Source organism: Enhydra lutris, unplaced genomic scaffold (assembly GCF_002288905.1).
Source record: "Enhydra lutris kenyoni isolate GAN:26980312 unplaced genomic scaffold, ASM228890v2 scaffoldscaffold50, whole genome shotgun sequence".
Classification (NCBI taxonomy): Eukaryota; Metazoa; Chordata; class Mammalia; order Carnivora; family Mustelidae; genus Enhydra; species Enhydra lutris.
The window spans coordinates 7,121,076-7,134,383 of NW_019154134.1; the positions used below are offsets into that span (position 1 = coordinate 7,121,076).

Consider the following 13,308-nt stretch of genomic DNA (forward strand, 5'->3'; position numbering starts at 1 on the left):
GAAATTCTGTTACTCTCTTTTGAGGCCACAACTGACTTAGTGCTTTCTGTGGTACGAGTTAATGATGCAACCTGACCCATGTGAGTGTCCTAAAAGCCAGATTGCAACATTACTTTTTGGAGTGAGATATTGTAATCTGTGATTTGGAAAATATCGCCCTTTGACTGCATATAATTCATGTTTATCTTTATAGGTCACACAGTGTGTAATTGGATCTTTATTTCTATGATGTATTTCTACCTTCCTTCTTTCACATTCCACTAGGTTTTTGAACTACTGAACACAACTTCTGGACCCCTGATGTTACCAGAGAGAGCCCCAGGGGATTTCTAAAGTTCTTTCAAGTTGACCTGTAGAGAATATGGCCCTGTGAATTAATCCTACTTTAGTATCTTCTATAGTCTTTCCTCCTTCTGTCACAGATTGTGATTCGGTGGGGGGTGGGGAGTGGGGGGTGGGGGGGGGTGTCTGTCTCAGAGTGCGGCCCATTGACCCTGAGGGCGGGGGTCCCTAATAGTCTTCAGTAGTTCCATGAGGTTAAAACCATATTCATAATAATATCAAGATGCCTTTTTCACTGTGCTGCTTTTTGCACCAAGGGTACAACAGAGATAGGGGGTCAAAGTATTGGGCTCCTTGGTATAAATCAAGACAGTAGTGTCAATGGACTTATGTTAAAAAAAAAAAATCGTCATTTAATTTATTGATGTCCAGCAAAAGTGATTAATTTTATTAAATATTAACCTTTAGGTATACACTTTTTGACAAAACAGGAAGTGCTCGTAAGCAATTCCACTATATAATGAAGTATGACCATTGTCTTGAGGCAAAACACTTGTGTAATTGAGTTGCCAGCTAACCCAGAAACCTTTTTTTTCATGGAACACCATTTTTATGACTCATAGACAAATTATGGTTATTTGGAGTTGGCTATTTACAGAAATTTTCTCAAAAATGAATAAAATAAGCCTGCCATTTGAAGGTAAACAATTGATAGTAATTGTTGCCAATGACAAAAATCCAGTTTTTCAAGAAAAATTAGAATTGTGAAAAACCTACAGGCACCGCTGTAAGCTTGACAACTTCCTGATACATAAAAGCTTTACTGATAAGATCAGTGATCATATTAACTAGTGTGATTTTTTAAAAAATTCTATCACGAAGTGTGTCATTTGGAAGATATTCACAACTAACTGAACCAGTATTTTTCCAAAGGACCAGAACAAGATGTTATAAAGTCATGCATGGGTATAAAACCCATTTAAAGTGCAAGACAGAACTAATGGATTTTGATAACAACAGAGTATAAAAGGTTCATTGATATGCTGACAGTCCCTATTGCAACTAACCTTTAGGAAACTAACACTTGTCAAGTTTTGATGTAATATCAAAGAAAAAAGTATCCACAATCATCTCCAAAGACCACTGAAATATCTTTCTCCAACTACATGTTTATGCAAAGCCAGATTTTTTCCAGACACTTCAAAACAAAGCACTGCAACAGAGGGAAGGCAGGAGCAGATATGGGAATCCAGCTGTATTGTATCGGGTGTCTGTTAAGATATCAAAGAGAACTGCAAACAAGGTGGAGCTCGGCTATTCTTCTCATTACAACTTGTTTTTGGTTTCAGAGAACAGGTTGTGTTTAACTAAAAACATGGTATTTAGGTCACCATGCAAATGTAATGGGGTTATTATTACTTTACAGGAGTAACTAAATAAATATTTTATTAAAAATTTATTTTAATTTCTAATGCCATAAATATCAATAGGTGTAACTCACATCCATAAAAGCTCTCTGGGGTTCCCAATTTTTAGAAGTGCAAAAGGGTCTTGAGAACAAAATTTTGAAATTGTTGATTACAGAATAAAGAATATGAAGAGACCATGGCATTAAGGGAAGAAGAAAGGGAGAAGAAAGACAGGAGAAGCGCCAGTCCAGAGGGCGCTGGGTCTGATGGATTCGTGCTCATGACTATCACTTTGCTCCACTGCGTTGAGAACATGTCACCCTCTGTTAGACAACAGCAAACACAGTATTAAGGTAGTGCTGGCCTGGTGCATCAACAAATTCAACAATTGTAAGGGATTTTGTGCACTGCTGGGAGGAAGAAAATGAGGGCCTGCCGGTGCACTCACCTGCTCTCCTGGGAGAGGAGTCTGATGCAGGCCGCGTGGCCGCAGTACAGGGCATAGGCCAGGGGTGTGCTCTCCTTGGTGTCCCGCAGGTTGCTGTCCATGCCCAGTTCCAGCAGTGACTGGACACAGTCTGCCTTCCCTGCAGCAGCAGCCCAGTGCAGTGGGGTCCTGGGGGACCACAGGGGAGCAACACAAGGGTCAGAGCACAGACGTGGCCCAGGTTGCTTAGCCAGCGACAGGTCCTGTTTAAAGTCTGGGCCCCGCCAGAGACACATGTTGCTACGTATGCCGTGGACACGCTAAGCTTTAGATGGGGCTGCAGGATGACAGTGTGCCCGTTGGAGCCTGTCCTCTAGTTCTAAGCATTCCCTGGCCTTCTGCCTTCACTGGCCTTCCTGAGAATGTCCTAGAAGAGGAAGCAGTGGGTCAAATGCTGCGGATAATTTTCAGGCTCTATATACCCAGGGCCAAACGGTCTTCTAAGAACACTGACTCAGTTTAGCCACCTACCAGCTGGGTGCCTATTCTTTCCCTAAACTGAGTGTTACTAGCACCTTTAAAGAAACTCTTTGCTGGGGTGCTGGGGTGGCTCAGTCGATTAAGTGTCTGCCTCAGCTCAGGTCATGATCCCAAAGTCCTGGGATTGAGCCCCACATGGGGCTCCCTGCTCAGCGGGAAGCCTGCTTCTCCCTCTCCCTCTGCTCTTCTACCTGCTTGTGCTCACTCTTGTTCTCTCTCTCAAATAAATAAATAATATTAAAAAAAAAATCTCTGCCAATTTGGTAGGCAAAATGATACTTCAGTGTTGTTTTCTTTTGCATTTCTTTAACAGTGAGGTTGAACTTTTTGAAATATATTTCCGTCATTTGTGTCTCCTCACTGAAATGACTCTTAATGCCCTTTGGCTCTTTTTCTGTTAGATTGGTAGTTTTTTCTACTATTTATGTGGGCTCTTTATGTATTAAAGGTATCGGTCTTTTGGTAAACATTTTCTTTAATTTGTTACTTGACTTTTAAGTTTTTAGTAATTTTCCATACCATTGAAAAAACACACTTAATTATCTCTTCACTTTTGTTTCTTTCATAACTTTATCCTTAGAAAGCCCTCCATTAGCCAGAAGGTAGGTATATGTTTGCCAGTATCTAAGCCTTTATTAAATTGTAAAAAATTAAATTTTTTATTAAATAAAAAATTGTAAATTTTTTTCTTAGGGGAAAAAAAAAAGCAAGAGACTGGGAGAAAATACTGTAATTTATAAATTGCCCTGGGAAAGGCTCAGTCCTGAGGCAGGAAAGGAGGGCATGACCAGCTTCTCCTTGGCTTTGTGGTGGGGCCTCAACCTTGGGCAGAAGGGCAGCGAAGTGGTCTCTCAGACATGGAGGCAGCTGAAGGGTTCGACCGAGAAGGGCTCAGTTGGGGCTATCTGTGAAGGTACATGAGCCTTAATATTTGGAGAGTAGTCTTGTCCCCAGTGTGGCCAGTGTCCCGAGGTATGGATTGGATTGTATCTCCTGTCAATCAAGCATCCTTCACCTCAAGTTATGCTATGGGCAGCACTTTGAGACCACTTAATAGGACCATATTTCTTCTTCAATATAGTGATCAATCACAGTGCTTATTTGAATATGTGGCAGATGTGATTCATTCCACTCTACTTGAGAGAGGTCTCCAGACACTATTTATTATGAAATAGGATGAGGCAGCAGCCAGATTATGCCATCCAGTTTAGAGAATATAATGCCAATAAATTGGGTAGATGAAGGGTTGGACATCAATTTTGGCAATTTACTAAACCATGACAACCCACTCTGGAGCAGCTTGAAATATTTCTTCACGACAACTGTGAAGGCTGACTGTTTTAATTGTTTAGACTACCAACACAAAAAGAGGTCCAGAAGAATGGGGGGAAACTGACATTGTTTTTCAGAAAAACAAGGGAAGTATATAGACAACTCCTAACTGATACATGTAGAGCCTTTGTGGGCAATCTGTGGTGTCCAATTGCAAGTTATCCCCACCGTAATTCCTTTCTTACTCTGAACTTCCTGCAGTTTCACAGGAATAGCAGACTGGTTTCAGCCATCACAGTGTGGAGTTGGCATTTGGGATCAGAAGAAAGTCATTTGAGATGGCTGAGGAGGTAGTCTCTGAGTGGCAGGAAATGAGGACTCTATAAGCATGAAGCATTGGTTGAGGAATCGGCAGCTATGGAATGATTTATAGGACATGTAAACATTCCCTAGAGGATTCCCAGAAACATGTAGGGAGGGGAACTTGGTGGAAGATGGTCTTTCCTGATGATAAATGGGTTGGATATTAATGTCAATCTGACCCCACGGGTTGATGAAACTTGGGACATTTATGCTACATAAGCTACTTCTGGGTCATGTGTTCTGTGTCATCACTCTTAGGCTAATTTACACCATGTTCTAAATGTCACAGATCTGTAAAACTTTAGTATCTAGGAGAACTAGGACCTCCACATTTTTATTTCTTCCCTTTTCTTCAAACACTTTCCCTCTGCTAAGAAAGATAGGAAATCACAGTTACTACAAATGCTTAAGGCACTTACACCTATGAAAATTTTGAAAAAAATCTACCACAAAGAGGAGCTCATAGTTTGTGTGAAGGCACAGCTGCATGACGCAAAAAACATGAAACAAGAGGGCGGGCAGCATCTGTCGCCGCCGGCAACCTCTGAGCTGAGCTTGGGACCAGGAACTAGATTCTCCTTGAGCTTTTACTTGAACTTAAACTCTCCTCGGCCTTTATCTTTTGTACCTTTTTTCTCTGCTTGGCTTTACTTTCTTTTGACACTTGTGGAACTGGCTTTTCTTTGCTAAGTGTGTGATAATGCAGAATGGCAAGTACCCTCTTCAGAGCTGCTTCTAAAACTACTTGGAATTAGGCAAACTTTTCTCCAGCCCTCCTCTCCTCAATGTGTTGCTTTTTTTTTTTTTTTTTTTTTTTTGGCCTTCTAGATCATTCACCTTTTCTCTTCATATAACTTTAGTCCTGCTACTACCGTCTTACCTGCTCAGGATCAACATCTGCTCTTAGGAAAAGGTTTACTTTCAGTGCTCTATGCTTTAATTTTACAGTCATCATGTTAATCATGCCCAGCTCCTGAGACTCAGGCGCAACCTAAGATTTTTTCTCCGGCGTTACAAGGATTTCAAGAATCAGGAGTAGGCCGCGCTTCTTGGAATTTATCTAAAGTTAGGATAAATAGGTGGCTAATGTTGCAAGAAGGTTAAAAACACACAAACAAAAAGCAAAACAAAACAAAACAAAACAGAACAAAAAAAAAAAACCCATACATAGTGCGTAAACCTTTTACTTATTTTCCAAGTCCTGTTTGTTGTTATATTATTCTTGCATTTCCATTGAGTCAATGCTTAACTAAAAGGAAGATTAGATAAACAGTGTAATTGAAAAGCTCTTAATAGTTGATTAGGAAGAAAAGCACCGTGTATGAAAAGTTCTGTTTGGAAGAGGAGGGTATAAGTCTTCCTTTAATTGCTAACTACTCTGAGATAAGTCTCTTCCCCTTTCCGGATACAGCTTCCTTTTCTATGCTAATATTATTTTAATGCTTGGGGAAAAAGGCTTGATAAAGTCCTATCTGGTTCTGAATATAAAACCTCTATTATGCTCTTGTCTGGATAGCAAGAACTTTTTGACTTTATAACATAATCCAGGAATTTAGAAAAAAAATAAGACTTACTGTTAAGAATAAAAAAGAACGTATAGCAGGAAACTGACATACAGAAAGCTTTCTGAAAACGTTTAGCAAAAAGTGGAAAATCTGACAATACTGTTCAGTCACAGCATTTCTCTCCATAACAATGATTTTTCCTGCCCTGACTAAAACAGAGCAGTTTTGTCACCAGCACATGTGTCAACATTACTGGCAGTGGGGATATAGTCACATAGGATAACCCCTTAACCATGTTCTTTAAGATTAACTTTCGGAGAAGATGACTGGTAGTCCCCAACCCATCCTGAGTGGGCCCAAATACCTGTCATCCACATCCAGAGCCTGCAGGTTACACTCAGGCACTCTGGCCAGCTCATTAATGATGTCACTGAAGCCCGCCGCCGCTGCGATGTGCACACACGTCTTCCCACTCTCGTCGTCGTAGTTGACGATGGACGGCCCTTGGTGGTGGCTCAGGATAATGGAACACAGGATTCTGTTTCCACTCTGGGGAGGAGAGGTCAAAAGGAGCTCATGAGGTCCAGCCTGGGGCTCTTCCCTGCCCGTGCATGTTCAGAAAAAATACAAAGGGGAAAACAAATGCAAAAGGAAAAGGAAAAAGAAAAAGGGAAGTAAACACATTTTATCAAACCCTCCAACACCTTCCCACTTGTCTCTTGTTACCGCCAGGATTTCTGTTTCCCAGAAGAGCTAAATTGTCTTCTATGATTCGACAGCTAAGAAGGACTTCAGTTATACAGAAGTCTAGTTGACTAACGTTGGAGGTGGCCCATGCACGGGCCACCGACACAGCAACTTGCTGCTCAGATCTCTGTGCTTGCTTTCCCCAACTGTGGCAGAGGTGACCGCTGAGAAGTTGGCACAGTGAATTCTCATGTTAACAAAATGACCATGACAGGTACTCACTGGTGGCATAATGATGACCAAGAGGATCCAGTAATGGTCAAATGGCTACAAATGGCATGAAATTTAATCTCCAAAAATCCTTGGTGAAAGGAAATGGATCATAATTAAGTAGCTAATCAATAAAGAAATCGACAAGTATGAGAAAGAACTTCAGGCAACCATATAAACTGGGTCTATCTCTCTGTGTAGATCTATAATAAAGTTTTTATCTTATCTTCGAAGGGAGGCTATTGTACACTCTTTTTAGTAACCTGTCCCAGCCTTAAAAGCCACCAGTCCTTTGAGGTGTCCTGTATTTCTCCAGTTTGCACAAATAGGTGAGTAAAATCTGTGCATATTACTGCTATTGAATACCTTCTATCAAATTGAAAAATAAAAAAAAATTGCATGAGCATTTGCAATGTAAGATGACAATAAATCTTCAGGGCAAGTGAAAGAAATTCTCATATCACTCAATAAAAAGTCTTATCTTTTAGATTTCTCCTGGCATCTCTGGGAAGATCATAAAACAATCCAAATAATTCATTAGCATTTTAATTTTCTCAGTGAATCCACAGAGAGACCCTGGAACTCCACGCAGTAGGACTTCTGGGTGGAATGGAGGCCCCTCGGAGGCATGCAAAGCCAAGTTAAGGAAATGGGAGAGGCAAGTTGTTCTTCTGGAAGCGCAGCTTAGGACCACATGTTAGGGTCAGAGACCCGGGCAAGAGAGAGAGTTGGATTTTTAAAACGCAGCGATTCTGATAGGCTTCAAACGCTGTTCAGCAGCTACTTCCTGATACACTTTTCCATGTAAAATTTCCTGTTGATCTTCTTCCCGCTTTGTTACCCTGTTCACGTGATCTCAAGTTTGCATTCTAGAACTTGAGTCAGTTTCCACAATTCCGTGGAACAGCACTCATTCATTTCACCTTTCCTCTTCCTTTCCCTCCCTTGTTTCTGTTCACACTCTGGGCTCTCTGGCTCTCCGGATTTCCCATGACTCAGCTTGCTGCTGGCTTCACAATGAGCCATTACACTGTGAACCCTGGGGTGTGTTTCCAGTGCATAAGGGGACAGCAGCTGACAGTCCCGAAACCTCTTGCAGGACCGAGGGCCAGGAGCCTCACAGCTCTGAGTGTTGAGTATGTGTTAACCGCAACAGCCAGGGCCAGATATATCATGTGTGTAGTCCCCTATTCCCATGGCAGGGAACAAGCTTATTCCTTTCTTTTTGGTGTCTTTTTCCTCCCAAATACCCTTTGTCCTGAATTTTCCAGGGAACTTCTTTGTCTCTACATCCAGCTCTCACTTACACAACAGCGACACTCTATCTCCTTTTCTCTGATAGGAAGATAATTCCCAGGAATAATGGGGAAAGCTGTCTTTACCAAGTGAACATTGTGTGCCTGGCACTGCTCCAAGCATTTTCACGTACCAGTTCATTTCATCCAGACAACAACCCTGTGGGGTAGATCCTCCTTTGAGTCCCATTTCATAGAGCAGAATATGGTGGCACACGGGGGTTAAGTAACTTGCCCAGGGTGAAAGCCAAGAAGTGACACAGCACGATAGACAGACAGCCTGTCTGCAGAGCCCTTGCACCTCATGGCTACACCATTCTGTCTCTGATAAAAGGAACCCTGTCTGTTTATTTGATCCTTCATGTTCATACTGGAGAAACGAAAGTAAAAAAGTAAAGAACTCCTGTTTAGGCTGCAATAGCAGTAGCAAGGATGTGTGCCCGGCCAAATGAAACATGAGGTCTTTAAAAGCTTCTGCTCTGAGGGTTGCCATGGTGCACTCTCAGAGGAATCTGAGGGGGGGCCTGAGAGAGCACTAGGCTGTGAGCTGGGGCTTTGGCTCGCTGGTTTCCTGGTAACCGCATTTCTTTCTTGGTGAGCTGGCTGTGTCAGGCAAAGGTAGGCTCCAGGCCTGGGAGGCCAGCAAGGATCACAGAGACCAAGAAGCACCAGGACAGAAGGAATGGGATGGTGCCTGGAAGAGCCCTCAGGAAGAATGGAGAGTGGGTTTCCACTTGGGAGAAATGTCATTAAACCGGGGGGCGACGGGGGGGAGCAGTAATACTGTACAGATCCTATTCTTACGGAGCTCTGGATTTCTGCACTGGATGACCTGATGAACATTGTGGATTTCTTTGTCTTCTGTTGTATTTGCTCTGTTTCTGTTCGTGGATAATTCATGAAATTGCCCTCATGTGCTCTGAGAGCTGCTGGGAACTACTGAATGTTAGTCATTGTCACGTTACTCGTCATAAGGGAGGGTTCATAAGACGCCTTGTGTGATATAATGATTTATAAGAAATATATATATGGTCACTCAGATTCCTGAAAATGCTTCAGAGCCATAAAGGTGAAATGGGTGTCCTGTTATTAAAAGGTGACTTTTGGATCCCACCCAAGGGTGGGGCTGGTTGCCAGGAGGACCTACCGTGTGATTAGAGGATTGGAGCTGTCAGTACCCCCACTCAAAGCTTCTAGGAGGGGAGAGGAGCTAGAGGTTGACTCAGCCCGTGGCCAATAACTTAATCATGACAGTGTAGTGAAGCCTCCATAAAAATCCAAGAGGGCAATCTTTAGGCCTTTCTCAGAGAGCTTCCATGCTTGGGGAACCAGAAGGTTTCCATCTGCTACCAAGCCAGACCCCAAAATCCATGAGGGCAGAAGCTCCTTTCTCTGGGATCTCACCTTATGTATCCCTTTAACTGGCTCTTGATACCTATGCTTTATCATATCCTTTCATAAAATGGTTAAGTGTTAGTGTGTTCCTAAGTACTGTGAGCTGCTCCAGCAAATTAATCGAATCTAAGAGGAGGTCACTGGAACGTCCAACCTGTAGCTGGTCAGTCAGAAGCATGGGTAACAGCCTGGAGCTTGAGACTGGCGTCTGAACTGGGGAGTGAGGTGCAGCCTTGTAGGACTGAACCTTTCACCTGTGGAACCTGGTGCCATCTCCAGAGAGACAGTGTCCGAACTGACTCGCATTCTCAAATACCCTGAAAAACCTTGCCACCCACACACAAAACTTGAACTAATGTATAATAATTTTGCTGCAGGAAGACTGCTAAAAAACAAGATTCCAATGTTCTGACTGTAGATGCTTTTTATTCTAGGAGACCTTCCAAAGGGTCTTAGTGGGCGACTTAGGACTACTTGGTTATTTGCTAACACATGTCTGGGGAATTAGTGCTATCGTGGCTTCTTCTCAAAGGAAACTCCAACCTCCTCCCTTCTTTTGGAGGCAGTGGCCCGTTTGCAACACCTGTCTCATGATGGTGACCAAATAAATGGGAGGCTAGGATTTTAGGTCATAAGCCAGAGCCAGATGCATCAAGCTGGGAATGTAGCTGTGAGGGAACATCTACCAGTCTATACTAGGCACATATTTGAAAGTTGAGAGCCTGGAGCAAACCAGATATAAAAAGTACCTAATAGCCTGAAGTCTGAACCATCTTCATGGTTAGCCCCTTTGGATACAAGCTTTACTGCTTGGCCTGACTCCAGAGGCCACTGTACCCCAAAGCTTGGGGCTGACTGCCCTGGAAAGCTAGGGGAAAGACAAAAAGGGGGGGATGGGGCATGAGGCATGCTGACCCTCAGCTTCTGAGCCTCATCATTTCATAGATTCTCTAATATGGTAGAAAAAAAAATCTGCTTTCTTGCTCTGTTAGTGTGTAGAAAGGGGCTGAATTCTGCTTCTGGGTGTCTGACAAGATGAAGATCTCCAGGAGGGCCCTATCTGTCCTTGCTAAATGTCTGACTGGGATTCTGCTGAAATGAAGCCTAGCAGAGTCACTGTCAATAAATATTTGCTGAACAGTAAATAAATGAGAAAAAAATATTGACGAACTTTGAGCAAAGCCAAAGAGAATACCCATCCTTTTTAGCCTCTCTCTCTTTTCTTCATTATCTTCCCCCTTTTACTCTTTTCACTCTTTTTTTAATATGTATTCCCTCTTAGGTGAGTCCCTGTTATCTTCTTCTCCTGCACTCTTTTTCTCTCTATAACCAGGTGCTGGGGAGCTGACCCACGTCGCCACTTAAACTCAGGTTGCCCCTCAAGCCTGCAATTTCCCTAAGTGTGTCAGCCTTTCCTGCCGGGTATGGGTTTAGAAAACTTGACTTTCTTTTTGTTTACTTTAGGCTTAGTGGCTTTGTAGTCCTCCTCTTATCAAGCGCTGGGAGATAATGCCTTGGTGCCTCCACAGGTGCTGGGTGTCCTTGCTCCAAGGACAACCTCTGGTACACTACTTTCTTTACCCGTGAATTGGATGGTGGGACTAAATGAATTAGCATAGTCACTTCTAGCTCTAAGATTCTTTCCCTATACAAACTGGACCCTCTGGTATATGACATTTATCCGTTGTCACTCTGAATATATTCAGGGTAAAAGTATATTTCTAAGATTTTGACACAGTCCAAAAGGTTGACCACAGATCTTCACCACAGGAAGGAGGAGGATTCCATGCTGGACCAAACCAGGCTCAAACACTAGAGGCTCAAAGGTTATATTAAAGAGCTCGAAGGGTGAGTGTGTGTGTGTGTGTGTGTGTGTGTTTAATTTCCTTAACCACATAACCACATACTGAATGAACAAGCATGAAATAGTTGTTTTATATTAGTGCAGCTCTTTTCTTTCTACTCTTCTTTAAAAATGCACGAAAAGAAAGTACTTCTAAGGAAGATTCCAAAGAAACACATCTTCTAATAAGCAGAGGAGGGAGCTACTGGTGAGATTTGAGGAGCACTAGATACCTGCCCCCTCACTGACCTGCCATCGTATCTATTCTAGAATTCCTACCATTAGAAAAACCTTCCTAGTATTAAGGCATTACTCTCCTGCAAGTCTCAGTTGAGCTAACAAATGTTGTTCTACAAAGAGAACTCAGTAAGCCATTAATCTCACTGATTTGAGATGGGTAAATTTATTGGATTGAATTCAGTGAACACTTCTTAAAGGAACTAAGATTCACAAAGATCCGTTCTGGGTCTGGAGAGACATCTACATGAATAAGGCATATTGTCCTTAAGCATACAGTCTATAAGGGAAGAATCAGCCATCCCACTGCTTGCAACACCAGTCCTAGACATAAGAAAGTACTAGATGGGCAACTCGGAACAATTCTGAAAGGGAGTTCAGCAAAGAAGGTGGCATTCCTTTGGGTCTTCAGGAATAAGAAAGAATAAGCAGAGATTCTTCAGGCAGAAGGAATGATGTGGGGAGTGGAAGAAGGGTTTCAACAAAAAGGAAGAGGGTGGTTAAGATGGAGACAGACTGAATCTCCATGATGTACTGGAGTAACCATTCGTATTTTGGTGTGACTGGAATAAAGCCCATATGGGCTGAAGAGGAGAGGTCAAGGAGTGGGTGGGGACTAGGGAGTGGTTGTTTACAACAGTAGGCGCTAGGCCAGGGATTTTGTTCTGTACCAAAAAATGGAACTCACAGAAGGTTTTTGAGTCAAGGACCAACAGTGACCATAACTATCCTGTAGGATTAACAGTTGTGTTCATATATTCCTTTGGGATTTGTAGAAATAGCCCTTGGTGGCAATGTAAGAATAGAAGGGACAAAGAAAGGGCTGAAAGTAGTAATATAGATAGTGAAACTGTTCAGATGAGAGACGGTAGAAGCTTGATCTAAGAAAGTGAAAAATTGTTTCCATTTGCTCTTCCGGGTTTACTCTCCCATTTTTTTCCATCCTGCTCCCATCTTTTTCCATTCTGTTCTTCCATTTAGCCTTCCTTGCCCTATGGCTTCTGGTTGGGTTTGGCCAATGAGTGACACTGACCAGAGATGGGAGTATGAGGATAGAAATTGGGGTGTTTATCATTCAGTTCTCTCTCTGCTGGGCCACAGTTTGGTCATTCCATCAAAGGTTATACCTACTGTCCTGGGCCCTCTCCTACAGCTCTAGCTTTTGTTGTGTCTTAGTAACCACTCCCTCCCATGCCCTTTTAGAGCCAGATGCCCTAATCGCAATCTGCTGTGGTATGTGATAGCCTCTTCAGGAATCTCCACCCAATTTATCCCATCCCGAGTGGGCTATGTTTCCTGCTGTGACCCTGACCTGTACAATGGGGACAGAAAGGAGATGACAGAGATGTGAGAGCTGAGGAGGTAGAATTGAGGGGTCTTGACAACCAACTAGACACAAAGGCTGATAAGGAAGGAGTGTGGATGACCCAAAGCTCTTTGGCTTGGGCTACTAGGAGGACAAGAATGTGAATGGAAGGGAAAACCACGGGTTAAGTTTGGACATGTCCAGTTTGAAGGGTCTGGGAAATGATGTGGGGATGCCAAGGAAAGCTAGAAATGTGAGTCTAGAGTTTCAGAGAGAGGTCAGATTTGAGAATCTTCTGAGTAGAATGACAGTTGATGGGATGGGCTTTCTGAGGAAGAGAGGAAGAAAAAGACTGAGGACTGAACTTCTGCAGGGTCTCCTGGGCAGACAGGGGAGGTGAAGGAGGGCAACGGGCCCACAGGAGGACATCACCAGCTACCAAGGCACTTGAGAGATGGGGCAGAAACCTAACCCCAA

General features: G+C 42.9%; 1 protein-coding gene across 2 annotated transcripts in view; it reads right to left on the reverse strand.

Moving 5' to 3' along the window:
• The window catches only part of LOC111156960 (ankyrin repeat domain 55), a 124,279-nt gene that overhangs the window by 10,914 nt on the left and 100,057 nt on the right, over positions 1 to 13,308 (reverse strand). For both annotated transcript variants that reach the window (XM_022518139.1, XM_022518138.1), the window contains exons 8-9: positions 6,163 to 6,347; positions 2,140 to 2,307 (exon numbers count right to left, since the gene is read on the reverse strand). In XM_022518139.1, coding sequence (XP_022373847.1) covers positions 2,140 to 2,307; positions 6,163 to 6,347 — 353 coding nt within the window. The remainder of the gene's footprint in view (positions 1 to 2,139; positions 2,308 to 6,162; positions 6,348 to 13,308) is intronic.